The 18,594-nt window shown below is 38.9% G+C and overlaps 1 protein-coding gene across 2 annotated transcripts in view; it reads right to left on the bottom strand.

Annotated features, from left to right (window-relative positions):
* Positions 1-4,462: 4,462 nt before the first annotated feature.
* The window catches only part of shq1 (SHQ1, H/ACA ribonucleoprotein assembly factor), a 33,721-nt gene continuing 19,589 nt past the window's right edge, over positions 4,463-18,594 (bottom strand). The window contains exons 11-12 of one of the 2 annotated variants that reach the window (XM_079628318.1): positions 16,106-16,226; positions 4,463-5,472 (exon numbers count right to left, since the gene is read on the bottom strand). In XM_079628318.1, coding sequence (XP_079484444.1) covers positions 4,854-5,472; positions 16,106-16,226 — 740 coding nt within the window. In that variant the 3' untranslated portion in view covers positions 4,463-4,853. The remainder of the gene's footprint in view (positions 5,473-16,105; positions 16,227-18,594) is intronic. The other variant, XM_079628319.1, reaches the window with a different exon arrangement.

Raw genomic sequence — 18,594 nt, 5'->3', positions numbered from 1 at the left:
AGATTTATGGTGTTGTTTAAAAAGCTCTGAGGTGAGAACTTACAGATTGAATTCTGAAAACTACACTTTGCTACGCTGACTTATGAAGTGTTTACACAAACATGGCACCCTTGAAATGTTGAATGAGTAAGATAGAAGCCTCTGGCACAAAAAGAAAAGCCATCTTCTCCATAGGCCAGGAAATACCTTCAATGGAGCAAACAAAAGGAGTATATTCACATTACAGTCAAGCTACTTGAACTTGACACCTCGGCTAATTGTTACTGTAGCCTTGGGAGTAAAGTTATACAGCGCGAGATTCAAGGCAGCGTAAAGTGCCTTTGCAATCTGAGAGCTAACGACAGGACAATGGCTTATAGACACACTCTCTCTCTCTCTCTCTCTCTCTCTCTCTCTCTAACATACACTAGTGTACCAAACATCGACCTTGTTAGACAGGCAGGGGTAATAGTTTCCATAGGCTGATAGCAAACGTCTGCTGCGAGCGAGGAGTGATTTAACATGCACACTCTCAGGGACGTACTACTTTAATTTCTCCGTTTAACAGGAGCGATTTAACGGATGCTGCTTATGCCAATTAGAGTGCATCCGGAAGCTCGGCATGTGGGAACTGTTGATGCAAGCACTCTCAATGGGCCCTGTAGCTCTCTGTAGCTCGGTTGCTTTATGCTTTTCGCTCTAGTTGTCATCGGAATTGAGAGGAAAAAGTCTCAAAAACACAAGACTTCATAAGGACTTTACTTGCAAGTCCAGACAAGAGGATTTGCTCTTCCTCTACTGAAGTAACGAATGAAGGTTCATTACATCCCTAAAATTGACAAATTAGGAGATTTAACAGATAATCAGAAAGGGACAGATGGCACAAAAGAAACCTTACTTGCACAGTCATTGGAGAAGCCAAGCCCCGGAAAGGAACAGATTAATTTCTCCTTTAGGGTTATCCATGTGCTCAAGTACCGGAATCGCACCACTTAAAAGGAAAAGAGATTGAGTTTTCTATTAGTATGTCACACTGGGGGATCCTGTGTGAGGGGTGAACACGTTGTCCTTGTTCTGTCAGCAGTAAACGTATGCAGGTCAGGACAGTTTGAGGCAATGTGTCACAGATTTCACCAACCTAACGTAATGACATCTGACAGCAGGGGAAACGAATCTCACCTTCAATGGCGAAGTATGAAATATTTACAGTGATACTGTCTCCTATTCAAATTTAATGTACAACTATGAGAAGGCCATTAGTAAGTTATATTCCTGCACAGCAGGGCTGGAAATGTATTTATTCACATACATTTCACAATTCTGGAGACGCATGATGTTGGGTTCAGTCAACGGGTCATCATACTTATTGGAACATCGCACTAAAATGCTCTTTCAGAGATTCTTGCACTAACATTCAGCGGTGCCACAAAACTGCTACAGAATCTACAGCGTAAAACAGGTGGTGTGACCAGTGTGGTCAGATTCCCAAATGAATGGCTTTTATGAACTGGTTTCTAGTCAATTTAAAACACATTTAGTGTCCAGTTCAGTTCACCTACCAAACAAGTGACTCATTTGGTTCTTTTTGGTGAATCAAAAACATACAGCACGAGCAGTTCAGTTCGATTCCCGAACGGGTGACTCATATGAACTGGTTCTTTTTAATGAACTAAGAACATAGAGCGTGAGCATCTTGGTCTGAACCAATGACTCAAAGTCGGTTCTTTTTAGTGAATGAAACATATTGTTCATACCTTAATGACCACGATCAAAATTCGACCCTATTTGCATCCTGAGCCATATTTAGAAACAAAAACTTCATAAAGACTCAATTAGTCTTTCACACCAAGATTGACAACTATAATTATATTAGCATCCACAATAACTTGCTAAGTTGTAATAATAATTCTAATTTTAAGAGAATAGGGAAGTCTACAAAGTGTCGTCCTTGGCGCTTGAGGGAGCTTTTGCAAAGTTCAGACTTTATGGAATCAGAAAATTATCATGATCAATTAAATCTTTAGAATTGGCTGCATGCAGGGTGGGTTTGCGCTTAACTAGCTAGGGAAAAGAAAATCACACCACTTTCATATTTAATAATTTTTGCTCTCACCAATTGGTGTTACTTGTGTCAAAATGACACCTTTAATGAGAAAGTGACAACTGGAAATATTAGTACCTTGTTCGTGCATTTACGAGTTGTTAAAATTTGATTTGAGCAGCAGAATACCAGCAAAACTAATTTGGTCACTCACTGTTATGAGCTTCCAACTGACAATACGTGCAAACAACAGTTAAAAGATGAGACATATCTGGACTTTAATGAGGAGCTCACAGCAGAGTGTCAGAGCTGCTCATAATTACTGCACAATGCAGAGAATGGAGGGAAAAAAGCCTCTTGAAACACGACGGCATTCATCCAATTTTGTCAGCTGAATACATTTAAAAGGCACAAATGTCCCCTTAGCTGCAGGTGAAACCTATTAAAAACTTGGCTGGAAAACGCTCAAGCTAGCATGCGTTGTGAAGCACCAGCCTGGCTCCCAGGGGTGGGCATCATAATGGGAAATATAGGCACCTCTTTACCATGAAAAACGACGATTCAACAGAGTGTCACTTAATCAATGGTGGACCCCACAGGGGAGAGGCGGCTACAGCCTGTGGGCTCCCACAAGCTACTGAGCAATGAAGTGAGAATAAAAGATGGAGGCATGAAGGAGGAGGGTTTGATAGAGGTCGGACAAATGATTAGGCTCCCAAGGTGCTGCTGGAGAGCTCGGTCGGCCCCTCTCGGAGGAAGCCACTTTAACGACATCATCCATCCTCAGCACAGTGCGACAGAAAAAGAGAGAGCAAAAAAAGGAGAACGGCGAAGAGACTGAGCGATGGTGAGACGGACAGAAATAAAGAGCTCTAGTTACAGACAGAGACAGCGTCTGTCTCCAAGGTATCAGACAGACTCAGTCAGAGAGTGAACAGGGTAGACAGCCAACAGGAACACATGGCCTAAAACAGCATTTCGCCCAAGCTGCTCCTCACTTTAACAGCTACCAAACTGTCAATGACAAAGTAAACGTGAAATGCCATTTGTAGGCTATTTTACTCCCATACGGAGACACATTTCTCAGCAGAATCTTGATAGAAGGGAAACAATTTAGGGTGGGACTTGATTTTATCCATCAAATTATATCATGAAAAGTGAGTTACATACCAGAATGAAGCAAGAACTGAATGCCATCGTGTGGATCTCCTACCTTACTGTAAAACAAATGCCATCAAGAGCAGAAAAAAAGGGTCAAGAAGGTCAAGTTCAACTTTAAGAGCATCTTGACATATCCCAGTGTTAAATCTAGCATTATTTTCTGCTTGAAATGAACTACGATACTCCATGGGGACGATTTTAGAAAGGCTCTTTACTTAATGGATTTGCATGTTTAATCTGAACTTCTTACCTCCTTCAAAGCTGTTGCAACCCAATTTCACAGCAAAATGTAACTTTCACGAGGTGGTGATTATGTTTCAATTTATATGTATTTTTTGAGAAACAGTGAGCATGAAAGTCCCCCCGTTTAGGGATTTAGATTTAAATAAGCAAATAGTACGAAACCGGGCAAATAACATTATGAATTCATACGAATTAGCTACCAACATGCCAAAACATAAAAGAGAAACGAATTGCCAAGAGATTGAAGCTCTTCAGTAGATGAAACGTCTGTTAAAGTGAGGTGTGTTGCAGTCGGTTAAACTGTCTGCTTTCTGAAACGACAGAGGCAGAATCTGACCACCTTATCTCCTCAATTTCCACTTGCACATTACACAATCCCCCATCTATCTGCCTGACAAGTGCTGTCCCTGTTTATCTCGCCTCTCCATGATTGATCCGTTTTCACCTGACTCCTCTTTTCAGGACCGATCAATCAATTCAATCAACTGCATTCAAAACCAATGCAAGCGGAGCAAATCTGCTCAAAATTGGATTTGTATAACAGATAGTAAATCTAAAAAAATAACTTTATACTCTACAAAATAAGCTTTAAGAACTTCACATAGCAATTGAGAAAACCTTTAGAAGCAAAAAACAAAAATGGCACCCACCCAACAATGTCTTTAGTTATCTTGATAGCTGGATGGTAACAGAAACTTCTCAAGAGAGGGCTGTAACTAAGATTTCCTGTCGATATACCCCCACCCCCACTTTATGCTATCGTCAAACGACCACCACCTACTCCTCGACTTCCAAGGAAATGACAACGTGCAACATGCTAATCTCAGCATCAGAAGTGAAGACTACACGCGCTGGATGGCGCTTCACCCCAAACAGGATGCATGTAAATAACAGCAGCATCAAAGACTGCAGAAACTCACTGCAAAAGATCAGTTTGTACAGACAAAAACCCTAAAAATCTCTGAAGTACCACAGGAATGCAGACGTTTGCCTTGAACGCGTATTTCTTTGAAGACGACACTGTATATATGACTGTTTGGTTGAGTAAGCCTTTAAATAGCATGAATATGCTTAAGGTATCTTTATATGCTTTTTATACATTTACACACACACACAGATATACACACACTTGGCATAATGTAAAAAGCAGCATATACAATAAAATATAAGTAAAACTTTTTTTATTGTTATATTTTGCAACAAACTGAACTCCATAAAACAAACAAAATGTGTGCAAAAAAACTACACATAATTACATAAATGTACATTGGGGGAAAACAAAGTATTATTTTCAAAAGCAGCCACAAATAAAGCCATAATTTTTCACAATATAAATCCATGAAAAAGCAGAAGCTCTTAGATAGACTTAAGGATACATCCGTTACTCTTAGTGTGAAGGAATCGTAAAATCCAAGCAATAATGTTTCCTCTACGGTCCTTCTTTTACCACTGTAAGAAGCAGATCTCCATCATCGTCACTGTCCAATTCATCAGTGCTTATGATACGCAGTGGATTCCTCTGAAGGCACGGATCAAGTAGCTCTCTGCTGGTTGCTGCTTTCGTGGCGTCTCTTTCCGTCTCAGCTGCACACCGATGGTAATAGTCTCCCTCTCTCTTTCGCTCTCTCTCTCCCTCGGTGTTACTGGCGCTAATAGAGCGTCTTCCCCGAGGCACATCCTCCTCAATCGTCAGCCCCTCCTCCAGCCTCTCTCCCAGCTCTTCAATCATCCGTCTGGACTCGACACGGAGGGGGGAAGCTTCAGTCAGGGCTTCTTCCTTCAGAACCTCACAGATGACCTGAGGTTCAAGAGGTCGGATTTCCGTTTGGTCATTTTCTGTCCTTTCTTCAGGTTGCGTTTCTTCAGGCTGCTCTTCTTCACTATCTTCTTCCTCAGAGTCACTGCCACTACTGGAGTCCTCTTCATCTTCTTCCTCCTTCAACACAAGTTCAGCAGCTTGTTCAAGTAACTCCAGCTCTAGTTCTAGATGTTTTTTCTGCAGTTTGGCATTCCGCAGGGGTTCGGCTAGTGCGAGCACATGCTTGGATCTAGTAAAGAAAAATTAAACAATATTTAACTCTTTATTTTACAGTGTCTTTATTATATATGTTACATAGTTACTAAAGTAATAACCCTACATTATGTATAATTACTTGAAACTAACCATAAACCAAAACCTATTCCTAACCCTATAGTAAGTAGTACATGTAGTTAATTAATATTACTCAGTACTTAAATGTATAATTACACTGTAACAAAGGAACTTTAAAATAAAGTAAAACATGTTGCTTATCAAAAGAAGATATATTTGTGACTGGACTTCTGCATCTAATAAGGGATTGTTATTCCACCAAGGAGCTCACAGTCAATTTATGACACAAAATATATTGAAAGATACATGAATACTCAAATGTACAATGATTATTTTTCCATGGACCACAAAATGAGATTAATTCATTATAAGAGCAATATGTTTTTGCAAGAAGTCTCCTATTTTCACCAAGGCTGCATATTGTGAAATATTAATGCAATTTAGAATAATACAATTTCAAAATATTGTATAATATCATTTATTCCTGTGATAGCAAAGCAGCAGTCATTTACATGCACACCAGTACGCTGATAACTAAAAAAAAAATCTGAAATAACCAGTTGTCCGTATTTACATGCAAACCAATAATCCGTCAACACAAGTAAACCACGTTTACAAGACTTTATTAATAAATCAGGTTATTTGCCAGGAGTGACATCAAAGCGTAATAATTTGCGTATATGACTCAGAGTATTTTCTGATGACAAATACAGCATTAAAAACTGAAGAAGAGTATTGCAACATGTCAGCGGGAAACTTACGGCTCATACAGTATATTATCCTCTCATGCGGTTACAGATACAGCATTTTGACTGTACCACCACTTCTCCTGCACGAGATTAAGAAAAGAGTGTGATCAAGAAAGTGTTTGCAATCCATTTCCTCCTCCCTTACTGTAAAACACTCGCTCTGTCAGGATGCGTTTAAATCCGTTCCTGTCACATCACATGCGCACTTCAATGAGCCGAAAGAAAGCAGGTTAATGCGTTTACATGCTGGGCGTACGGGGCAAACATCTCGCTGTGACGATCGGTTTACGCTTAAGCCATTTATGACCTTATTCCGATAAAGGAAAACGGGTTTACACGTTTACATGATCATGTGCATTGTCGGCTTAAGCATAATCATGTTAAAAACATGATCATTGATCCTTCAGACATCATTCTAATTAAACGTTGATTTGGTGTTCAAGAAACATTTCTTATTATCAATCTTGAAAACAGTTGTGCTGCTTAATATTTTTGTGGAAACCGTGATGCACTGTAACTTTTGCATGCATCTTTTCTACAAAAGTAGGCTATTAATTCAAACAAAATCGTATTGACCCCACACTTTTGAATGGTAGTGTAACCTTTGGATTCCATTTAAGAAAGAAAACCATACAGGTTTAAATGACATGAAAGTGAGTAAATAACAGAATTTTCCTTTTTTGCTGAACTAATCCTTAAATAATTATTTTACAGGCAACATGTTTGATGTGAACCAAAAAATTGGGTTTGGCTGTTGAGCGAAATGTGGCAGAGGATATTTTAGTATTCAGTTCACAATACAGATGTCTCCATGGCTACTGTAGGAAGAACTCCAGGACTTCAGCACATGCCTATCAGCTAGAGGAGAACTCATTTTAAAACAGACACTTCAAGCACGTTTTTATAATGACAAACACTAACTAGAAAAACCTAAGCACGTATGTACTTGGCCCGACAATTTAACGAGGGGTGTAGAGATAATCTGAAAATTAGGGAAGACTCATGACTCGTGAATTTGAATAAGATGATGCAACATTCAGCCAGTAGTCATTGCAGAATATATACCGGTACAGGTGAAACTCGAAAAATTTTAATATTGTGCAAAAGTTCATTTACTTCAGTAATTCAGCTTAAAAGGTGAAACTAATATATTATAGACTCATTACATGCAAAGTGAGATATTTCAAGCCTTTGTTATAATTTTGATGATTGTGGATTACAGCTATGAAAACCCCAAATTCAAAATTAGAATATTGTGAAAAGGTTTTCATAAGCTGTAATCCACAATCATCAAAATTATAACAAATAAAGGCTTGAAATCTCACTTTGCATGTAATGAGTCTATATATAATATTTTCGAGTTTCACCTGTGTGTATGTATATATATATATATATATATATATATACACACATACACAAATGTTTTGGGGGGTGTTCAAATGTATAATACTACGACCATTTAATATTTTGTCATTTTGTGAATATGTAATGCACGCAATATTAAATGTCTGGACACCAAAATAAATACATCAATCAGAGTTTTACTAATATCGCATTCCGCCACAAAGTTCCCCTGGGGAGAAGCAATATGCAAAGTGACCTGACAAAGCTTCCCTGAGAAGGAAAAAAATAAAAAATTGCTACAATACACTCAATGCAAAGATCCCAGTACTACAAGGGGCCTTGAGGCATACATTATTCATGTAGCAAATGCGATCGGGTGCTGCCAAAACTCAAGTGGCTACTATTCAGACTTGCAAGCCGCTCAAATCCTTCATCACCATGGTGATTAGCGAGCGGGCGGGGTGCTGGGGTTTGAGGTCGTGGTCATTCACAAAAAGGATAAAGCGTGTGAGTCTGAACCGCCCTGTCTCTATTGACGTGGGTCGCTGAACTCTGTGCTTCAATTAACACACCGCTGAGAACCAAGATGCCTTGTTATCACCGCACAGGCCTAATGATGTCCCGGGCCGCCAGCGGACAGGGATTCCTAGCAGGAGAGCAGCGCTACCGTCTCAGGAGGATACTGTGTACACACAACGCTTTAGTCACAAGTATGCTTGCCGCCTTCAGAATGTGTTTATCTGAGATAAAGAGGCAGACTGTGATATGTCAAGGAGAAGTCATGGTTAGACGGAGAGGCAAAACTGGTTTGACACTTTTCAGTGGCTTTACAAGGTGAATGACATAACAAACAGGCCTTGTATGTGTTATAAACACTTTTTTGAGAAAAACCCCCACATGAAATGTCCCTACAATCCCATAGATATCACTGTAATTGATGTCTTGAGAAAAGTAAACAGAAAAATGTTAGTTCTGTGAATGGGAGCAGTCGGCACTTTTTTGTAGGTAATCTGAAACTGAATCTGACACTGAAGACTGGAGCAATGATACTAAAAATTCAGCTTTTCCATCACAGAAATAAATTTAATTTTTAAATATATTTAAATAGAAAATAGTTTTTAATTGAAATATTATTTCAAAGCATTCTGCACACTCAGAAACATCATATTTTCCAAGACCTTATGAGAAAAGAGGTCTAAAAATGGAATGGAATGACAGATCTCATGCATGTGACCCAACATGCTTTGTTAATGAAAAGGCAAAAGTAATAAATGTTGAAAAAAAGAACAGCATAAGGGGCCAATGTGATTATGCTAACATAATCAGTTTACAATTTGCACTATTTTCAGCATTAAAAAGTTTGCCATCAAAGACCTGAAATCATCTGACCAGCTTAAAAAAAATGAAAAAAAAAAAAATGAAAAAGGATTGTGCCTGAAATTAACGTTATTATTTGTCCCTTGCAATTGATTTTCAGTACCTTTTTTTTTATCTTTGAGGGAATTTTTCCAAAACCATTTAACAATTATGGCTGTCCATTATGTAAATCAACATAAAATATCTATAAATAATAGGCTAGCCCAAAACACAAATGCTCAGCTGGAATACATTTGAAATAATCCTCCATTCACAGTTTGTAGTTAATGGGAGTGTTTTATTCATGTTCAATGGTTTCCCCCCCAAAAAACTCCACTTCTTATTAACAACACCTGCTTCTGAGACCGTGAATACAGTCAGATACCTGACAGCTACAGCTCAATAGTGGCTCATAACTATACGGTAATATTATTATATATTAGATTAACAGATTAAAAAAAAAAAAAAAAAAATCTGACCCTGGACAAAAGAAAATTCTCTGAAAAGCACCAAACGCCATGTGCTCTCAGACGAACAAAGACGGTCCATAAAACTATTAAGCACTTCCTGGAGTAATGTGGTTGGTGGAAATCCTGTAGCAGTGGCGGCGGCGCTTTAAACATTTGCCATATTCGTTTTCTCCCTGTGGGAAGTCATTATTGAGTTAGGATTGTAGAGGCTCGCTTGTTTTCTCTGTCTCTATCTCTCCCTGTCCTCCTTCACTTCTGCGGTGAGAGAATGCACGCTTGCGGTGGAAACAAAGGCCCCTTTTGGGGCGAAGGATAATGTTGTACACAATTCAGTCATTACGATGACACTGTTGTGGTTCGCCTTAATTAACCGGAAAGGGGCGGCTTTCAAGGTTGGGAGAAGGGGGAAATAAAAACAAGCCTGCCGCAACAAAGACACACTAGAGGCAGCTTGAGAAAATAGTGGAGACCTTTATGTCTAGAGAGATGGGGTGAACCTGTGGTGAATTACTCGTCTACTTCAGACAAAGCTCACAGGCCGCGTCTACATTAAGCTCTTAAGATATACAAATCAAGGACACAAGGACGAAATGTACCTCTGTCTTTTCAATGAGATTAGTCTTTAAGAGCATTTAAAATGGCATAAGACCACTTTCACAGATTATCATGGATTCATGAAGTCACTGAAACGAAGTAAATGATTCATTATAAGGCTAAACTGTGAGTTGTACACATTTTAATCAAGTCCTTACCACATTTACGTTCATTCATTTGGCGGGTTCTTTTATCTAAAGTGACTGCATGAATGGTCCATTCTAGGTATATATTTTGGAAATTGGTGGCATGGTTTCATTCAGCCTTTTGCATATTACAGGAGAGAATTCTGGAGACTGGAAGCACCATCACAGCTAAGACTGACATTACAAGCTGAAGTGTTCAAATGCCGCTAAACCACACACTGAGAGTGAATATGATCCACTTATCTGTTTGAGCTCTAAGACCGGGATCACTTTCCTCACACCAGCGGGACACTTCAATCCTCTCTCTCTCTCTCTCTCTCTTCTCTCTCTCTCTCTCTCTGTATCTCAGAACTGCGCTCAAACAAGAACATGTTGATCATATATTATCGTAGCCCAGTTTGTGCTGAATACAGTGTAATGAGACTTTAGCCATTAATATGTTTATAAGCAACTGAAAAAAGCACAAATGTCAGGCCATGTCAAAAATGGTCGAAACACCCTCAGACCCCAGAGGGTTAATGTAGTTGGCTACTGTCACTAAAATCTCCATAAACTATTTTTTCCTAGTACACTCGCGCTTTTCAATGCAGGCATTCACTGGATCACTTACAGAGACAAGCCACAGGCACAGACTCTCCCGGTGCTCGCTATGACCCGCCTCTCCCGCTATTAATGCACTTACATGATAAGAATAAACCATCTTAAACGCTTTGAATAATCATACTACTAAAACTAAATGTGATAAGGTGATTTAAATAATGTTCGTGCTTTCACTTTGAGGAGTTCCGCTCCAGCGCGTACGTGCTTCATTTGATCAATGCAATCAATCACAGTTCTAATCGTCCGAATGAGTATTCCCAAACTTAAAAGTTACTTCATCCCCAAATTTTAATTCTGTCTCCATTTACTAACTCATGTTGTTCTCACATGCCACACACACACATTTGAACATCCGTGTTTACCCAAGTATTTGCGTTGTAAACCTGTTTATCATACAAAGGCTTGTGTCTCTTCAGAAGATTTGGATATGGATTAGACTGCTCTACGGATTATTTTTACGATGCCTTTATGACCTTTTTTGGAGGGTGAGTACATGACAGAATTTACAATTTGGGTGATACAGTAAGCCGAGTCTTGGATATCATATCATTTGCATCACCGATACATATCGTCACATTTTTCTATTGCGATATCTCAACAATGTATTGTTACACCCCTACTTGTTGTGATACTCAAACTATTAAAAGTTTTTGCATTTTGGTTATCGAATACTTACACATGAAAATGATTTGTATCATTACTGGTCATAAAAACAACATTTAAATCAACCTTTACTTAGTAAACCCCTATTATTTAGACTATTTTAGTTACAAAATACATCAATCATAAGTGACAAAGACACTTGCAGGTACTTTTATACAGTCCAGTCCAACACTATTAATTACTTTTTACAATCGAGCTGCAGTCATTACCCATTTTTTCCAAACAACACCCAAGCTGATCAGTACGGTCATAAGTAAACCTCTCGAATCGGACGGAAAGCTAGTGAAATGTCAGAACAAAACCAAAAAGGTCACGATCAAACTCAAAGCCATCCAAACTGAAGTGACAGCAATCCTTAATAACCTAAACAGTGCTATTAACCAGGCCGATATATTTTAAGTATGATTTCCCTAAATGCTAGAGAGGGATTTCACGATTCACTTGGCTACTGATGCAAGAAGTGAAAACACAGTTTCTCACACCTCTTTACTCTGTCGTGATTTAACACTAACTGACAACAGTAATGTCCACTCTGGGGCAACTGACCACGAAGCTTTACGAAACCCCTGACCCATGTGGCCCCTGGAGACCTCTTTACCCTCAAGCAAGGGGCTCGAGTCCCTGGAGAAAAACAGTTGGCTGAGCGTCAATACTCTGACAATGTGTCGTTTCACAATGTCAGAGAAAGCAACTTTCTCATCTTGTCAAAAGATAAACCCTTAAGCTCACCTTTAACAGGTTGTCATGGTTGCCGTTTGGAATCCGACTGACCCAATTAAGGAGTTTGAACACAAAGGGAAAATGAAAAGCAAGGCTCTGTCAGATAACAGCTCCATTGCACTTAGTGAAACACAGTAAGTTCCACCATATCTTATCTGCTTTCTGAACTGGCCGAAGAGTCGACTCACTGGAATGATTCTGAATGCTGGATGGGAGGGGGAAGAAAAGATAAGAAAATGCCGCGGCACACATTGAAATGTGTAGCAGAACCTCATCTGCACTGATTGTAATTGATTGCAGAACTGCTGTAAGGTGACTTTTGAAACAGAGGACAACTGTATATATTGTATGGAAGTTTTGCAAGCTTAGCTAATGTCTGTAGGCAAAACATGAGTTTTCTTTTTAAACGGTTTGTTTTGCAGCCTCTCTAGAGCACAGAGATCATTCCATGCATACGTTCCAAGATATTTGCTAATGCAAAACTGCTTTTCTTTGTCTCCCCCATGTCTATTGTTTTGAACACGTATGAACCTCAGAATACAAACAAAAGGAAACCATTTTAGTGGTCTTTAGTACTTTTCGTTCCCAAACTTGCAATGTTCCTGTTTACCAACCAAGAGTGTGCTAGAAATTCCCCTATAAGTTAGTAAACTAATTCAAATGCTATACTAAAATAAAAATAAAATATTTTTCTAATTAATTACCATCAAAATGGAACATATGCATCTATCATTTACTCATTCACATACAATTGCACAAAAACTGTGGTTTCAATACAACCATCTTTTAACAGTGGCCAAGGAATGTCAAACTCCAAAGAAAAAGTCCATTCAACTTCCTATACTCCTTAGTCTGCTGAAACTTCTGAAAACTTTTATGGTGCATTTTCATTCTTTGTGAAGCTTGGCAGTCTGCTAAATAAAATAAAAAAAGCACGTGAAGGGTCTTAAACTAATTTGTGTTCCACGTAAAAATGCAGGTTTGAAACACCCTGACGATGAGTTAATGAATATTACTTTAATAAACAAGTTAAGACATATAGGTTCAGCTAAGATAAAAAGTTGGGAACATCTGCAATAGCGGATGGATATGGGACAATTTGTCAGACACTATTCCAACCATACACAGAAGGACTGAGTGATAGTGGCGATTGTCAGGCATGTTGCCATCAGGATGTCAAACAATGATTCATTGAGCAGTGTCAGTCAAAAAGACAGAAAGAGGAGTGTACAACTCAGTCCACTTTGTTTTCGTTGTTGATCGGAGGGCCAGTACAGAGATTTAAATCACACTTGAAGTCGTCATAAATTTGAGCATGACATTCCGGCAGTCTGGAAGACTTCAAGAGTGAGAAAGCTGGTCAGATTGGAGAGAGACACTATAAATCCTCCCTCAGGGACAGTGTTTATTAATCCCAGCATTCATCACAAGCAGCTGATCGTGTCTGACTGCCGATAAGAGATTTGAGGGGGAACTGCTGCCACAGATGAGACTGGATTACATCTATAATCCAGAGATCTCACAAAGGCTACGGTCACACAGTCAGGGGCAAATTCACTAAACCAGATTTCACACCAAAAAACCTATAGGAACAGGATGAGGACTCCTTTTGAAAAAGTTTGAAAATCCTTAAAGTTTTACAGTTAGGTAGATACAGCGATAGAGATGCCGAATGAAAGATAAGACAAAGACAGAATGATGGATGGATGGATTTCAATGTCATTGTTCTTTCTGTTGATGGACTGAATTTGAAAGCTATCCATCGATAGGCAGACAGACGGACAAAAAGAAAGATGGATAAATGGATTTTAAATTAAGAGGATGGATGGACGGATTTCAAATTCAGATATTGAATAATTCAGATAATGAATTTTTATTCATTCATTCATTCATTCATTCATTCATTCATTCATCCATCCATCACTCTTTTAAATTTCAAATTCAAAATTTTCCATCCATCGTTCTTTCGTTCTATTTATCTGCAGTCTGTGGATGGACTAATGTATGGAAATTCTGAATTCGGAACAATTTTGCATTCTAAAACAAGACTGACAACTGCATTTTGCCGCTGTGTGAACGCAGCCAAAGATAACTCGCTTAGATAACTGGACTGGGGCGTCCTTCTAGAAGGAGATTTTCTGTAAGAGAAAATAGTTTAAATAATCCGACAAAGGATATGTCAGATGTTGAAAACGCTGTCACAACAAAGCTGCTATGATAACAGGGAGTTATCTACACAAACCAGAGCAGTGGGGATTTGATCAAATGCTCCAGCACTTAAAAGGAGGAGAAAGTCTCCTGCAGTCACTTCCCATGACAAGAGGGGTTTTGTCTCAACTCAAAGGAAAAGTTTGCAGCACTGTTTCAAGACAACTAAAGATACTCTAAAAGGAAGCAAACTGGAAATCAATTTTCAGTGTGATGTTGAGAGATGTCAAACGCCTCAAGGCAAGTATGACTAAGACACATCAGCTGCACAAGAGTGCTGTCACAGATCCTGCAAGTTGCGCCTTTCAACAGCTCTCCGGTCTGTTTTTCCTCAGTTCTGTTCAATAAAGCACCGAAGAGGGAGAGGAACAGAGAAACACAAGAACTCAATTGCAGGTCAATGATCTTGATGCATTTAGTGATCGATGGAGAACCCTAAGGACACCTTTTCCCCTGCCTTTTAATATTTTATGTTCATTTTACTTTAAATAGAAGAGGAAGGGAAAAAAAGACATGATAGTGCTTTGCCTTATTTGCCCTTTTGCTTTTTCTTCTCCGTAACTAAGAGGCCCAGCAAGAGTGACTGAGTTTTCCAGCACATTGACAGTGGAACTGTGCAGTTCTCTGTGGACCATGGACAAAGAGTCTCTGTACCCACCTCTGCTCTCTCCGGCTCTTTCCCTCATTTTCTCCCTTTGTCTCATTGAGAAAACAGGCACATTTAAACTCTGCCATTTTACACATCTATTATTAATTAGCTGTCAAGGACATTTTCTTGCCAGAAAATCTACACTTTGGCAAAACACAGGACTGAAAAATTTCTGCGTAATCCCCGCAGGACGTTTATCGCGTCTGGGCACCGGGCCTACAATTTCAGAAGCACATTTTTCAACTGGACTCTTTATAGACAAGCGTACGACTTTAGCTGAACACCAGCCGGGAAGCAGAGTATATCTCATTACTGAATAATGCTATAGTTCGCATTTGAAACGTGGAAGTGATTACAAAAAATGGCGAGCACGATTGCGATACCATTCATCATGAATCGAGTTCAAGCACTGTGGTTCTGTTTAACTAACTAAGACTGAAGTAAAACAAAAATTTGGACTCTAATTTCATAATGTGTCATACTGTCATATTATTGCTTGCTGGTTTTAGGCACTCTATTTCGCAATGTGCCTAAGAAGCTAAATCTCACCAAACCTGACAAAAACATTTATGAAGTTTATCTCAACAACGAAGAAACAAATAATACATATTTTGCCTAAAGAAAATATAGCCTATTTTTGTGACCATTTTGACATTTTTCATGAAAATTTCCACGCAAATTCTCATTACCGTAATGCTAAAAAATCTCATAAAATCTCATACGAATTTTTAATTAAAATTTTTATTTAATTATGTTACATATTAATTATATACAACATTTATAGTTTAACAATAAAACAAATCATGGTAGTATTAGTACTTTAATTGATCTGGTGAAAATGTGGTTAACCGTCATGGAAATGTCAAAATGCAGGAATCTCTCTTTATGTGAAACATAATTTCTTATTTTCATCTTTTGATTTTTGGTGTGAGATCTGACCATAACGCTATCTCTTGTGGCTCGCTGCTTTAATGAACCTGTGGTTTAGCTCTCAGCAGGGATTCATCAACACGCCATGATTAGCGTGATTAGATTTTGGACCTAGTTCATTTCAGGTTGGATGATTCAGGCTGGACTGGACTGAACATACTTGATCCTCTGGATCCAGATGCAGTAGTCCGTGATGTAGAGGTCATTGAGGATATAGGCTGGATCGTTCTCCCGGAAGATCTTATGGATGGCTAGCAGACATTTCAGGATGCAGGCCTTCCCTGTAAGAAAAAACAAACATGCACTGAATCAGCCTAAACACAGAAGTATGCGTTTATTAGTGAGGTTTATGCTTAAACCAGTGGTGAAACAAAAACTTAACTGAATCTATATTCTATGAATACTTGCCATTATTTTTTATAACAGTAAATTTCTCTTTATTTTAAGAATACTTGGATGTTTTTGGAGATTTGTTTTAAGCAGTAAAGACAGTGGAGTTAGTGATAACTGTGCGACTTTTTTTGGGAGCAAAAAAGGGAAATCTGTGCTAAGCAGATGCTTTTTGAGATGATTGTATTTTCCATTCAGGCAGATGCTTCCACAGTACACAAAACACACCCACATACACACAAACACCTTAAGGGCACCATGCCGCAGCAATGATATTTGTTGTCATAACACCCGTCTCCCAAATAAGGTGCAAAAATATCCCCTCAGCGCAATGCAACGGGCTCAGTTGTGAAGCGAAAGCAGGACCCCGAGGATTCTCGAGCTGCCCACAGAATAGCCTGGCAGCCGGTGGAGACATTCCAGCCGCCTCAGAAAACAAACAGTGCACTCGCACCGAGGAAAGCCTTACACAAACATTTGGTTCCCATTTAAGCTGGAGCTCTTACCCAGAGCAGCCGCAGCGGCTTCCAGCTTCAGGACATGCAAGAAAAACTCCAGGAACTTGAACCGTACTCTGTCTTTCTCCATTCTTTCTCCCTCTCTCGCTTTCATCCATCTATAATTGAAGGGTTTTCTACTTTTCTTCACTGCTCCCTGGGAGAGTGGAGGAAAAGAAAGCTTTTGGATTCTTCCGAAGACCAGCTGTGGGACTGTGCGGTGCAGTGTGTGCTGGGTTTAGATTGCATGTTGAGCCAGTTAATCATGTGCTGCAATCAGGCGTCTCAGGGGAAGAAGTTGAGGAGAGGAGAAGAGAAGAAAGAAGAGGAAGAGGAGGAATGGGGTGACAAGGTGAGATTTGGGCCCTGGAATTAGATGGTAAAAGTCCACAATCTCACAAAGCCCGGCCAATAATATCCTCAGGTCATATTTCATCCAAAAATTCAAAAGATAGTAAATAATAAAAAATTAGCATTAAGAAAATAAAACCCATTATCAGTCTTCCACTAGCTGCTATCTTGATTTGTGACATCAAAGTCACTGGTAAAACTTCTACTATAACAATGATATATTTGTGATTTTTTATATGTCACTTGCAAAACATATGTCATCAGGATACACAGCTACTTTTGAGGGGAGAAAGATGTCTGTGCTTAATTGTCGAAATAAAAGGTCCATCAAACAGGCTTCCTATCTTTCTTTGATTTTGGTGTGAAATATGACCTGGATATGTTGTTGACAAACTTGGTAAGATTCAGCCTTAAACCACCAATTTATTAATCATACAAAGGGTGACACTGACTGCTATCTGTGTGGAAAAACCTCACACGAGTGAACAAAGGAGCTATACTCGTGAAACAGCTGCAGAAATCACGTTAAAGAACATTGACATCAAATTATGCCGCATCAAATGGCCTGCATCTATCATCGTGAACACGGCAATGCACTTTTTAAGATTGATCACGTTGGCTTAAAGATGACAATTCCTGCCGAGGAAAACAATGAATCTCAATAAGCTACGACAGAACTTGACAAAAAAAAGAAAAAAAAAGTCAAGCACTGAATGATGTAAAAGGGCTTTTAAAATTCCATGAAAATTAACCTGCTTCCAATAGATAAAACAATATATACTACCATTTGAAAGTAAAATTGATCAAAAGTTACAGTAAAATCCTTTGTTACAAACTATTTTAAATAAATACCGTTCTTTTGAAGTTTATCTTAAACAAAAAATATATATCATTGTTTCCACAAAAACTGTTTTCAACATTGATTATAAATGTTTCTTGAGCAGCAAATCAGCATGTAATTCAGCTTTGCCATCTCAGAAATAAATAATAAATAATATTTCTGTTAACATACAAATAGAAAACAATTAAACCTGGAATTAAGCCTAGTAAATATAAGGAGTATTTAACATGGTGCTATGGATGTAAATGGCAATAAGTGTGGAAACACTGATAACTGATAAAGCCCATACCAGTGCATAGCAAAACAAGTGGAAACTGAATCCAAGCTATGCAGTTAAATGAAATACAGGCATGCCCCTGAACGTTCAGATTATATATGAGTGCTTATATTTGCCCACAGTGCATCTTTTAGGCCGTTATCCATAGTCTCCCTCCTCAATCTCCTTGAGGGCCGCTGACTTTAGCAGGATCTCTCGGAGAACAACCAGACAAGCTGCCAGAGGGCTGTTCAAATATTTACCCCTGGATAGCATTTCCATCACGGCTTTCCTCGTGCAGGATCATTAATGGG

The sequence above is a fragment of the Phoxinus phoxinus genome (genome assembly GCF_949152265.1).
Source record: "Phoxinus phoxinus genome assembly, chromosome: 11".
Classification (NCBI taxonomy): Eukaryota; Metazoa; Chordata; class Actinopteri; order Cypriniformes; family Leuciscidae; genus Phoxinus; species Phoxinus phoxinus.
The sequence above is the reverse complement of the archived record's forward strand: the minus strand, read 5'-3'. Positions and strand labels throughout refer to the sequence as shown.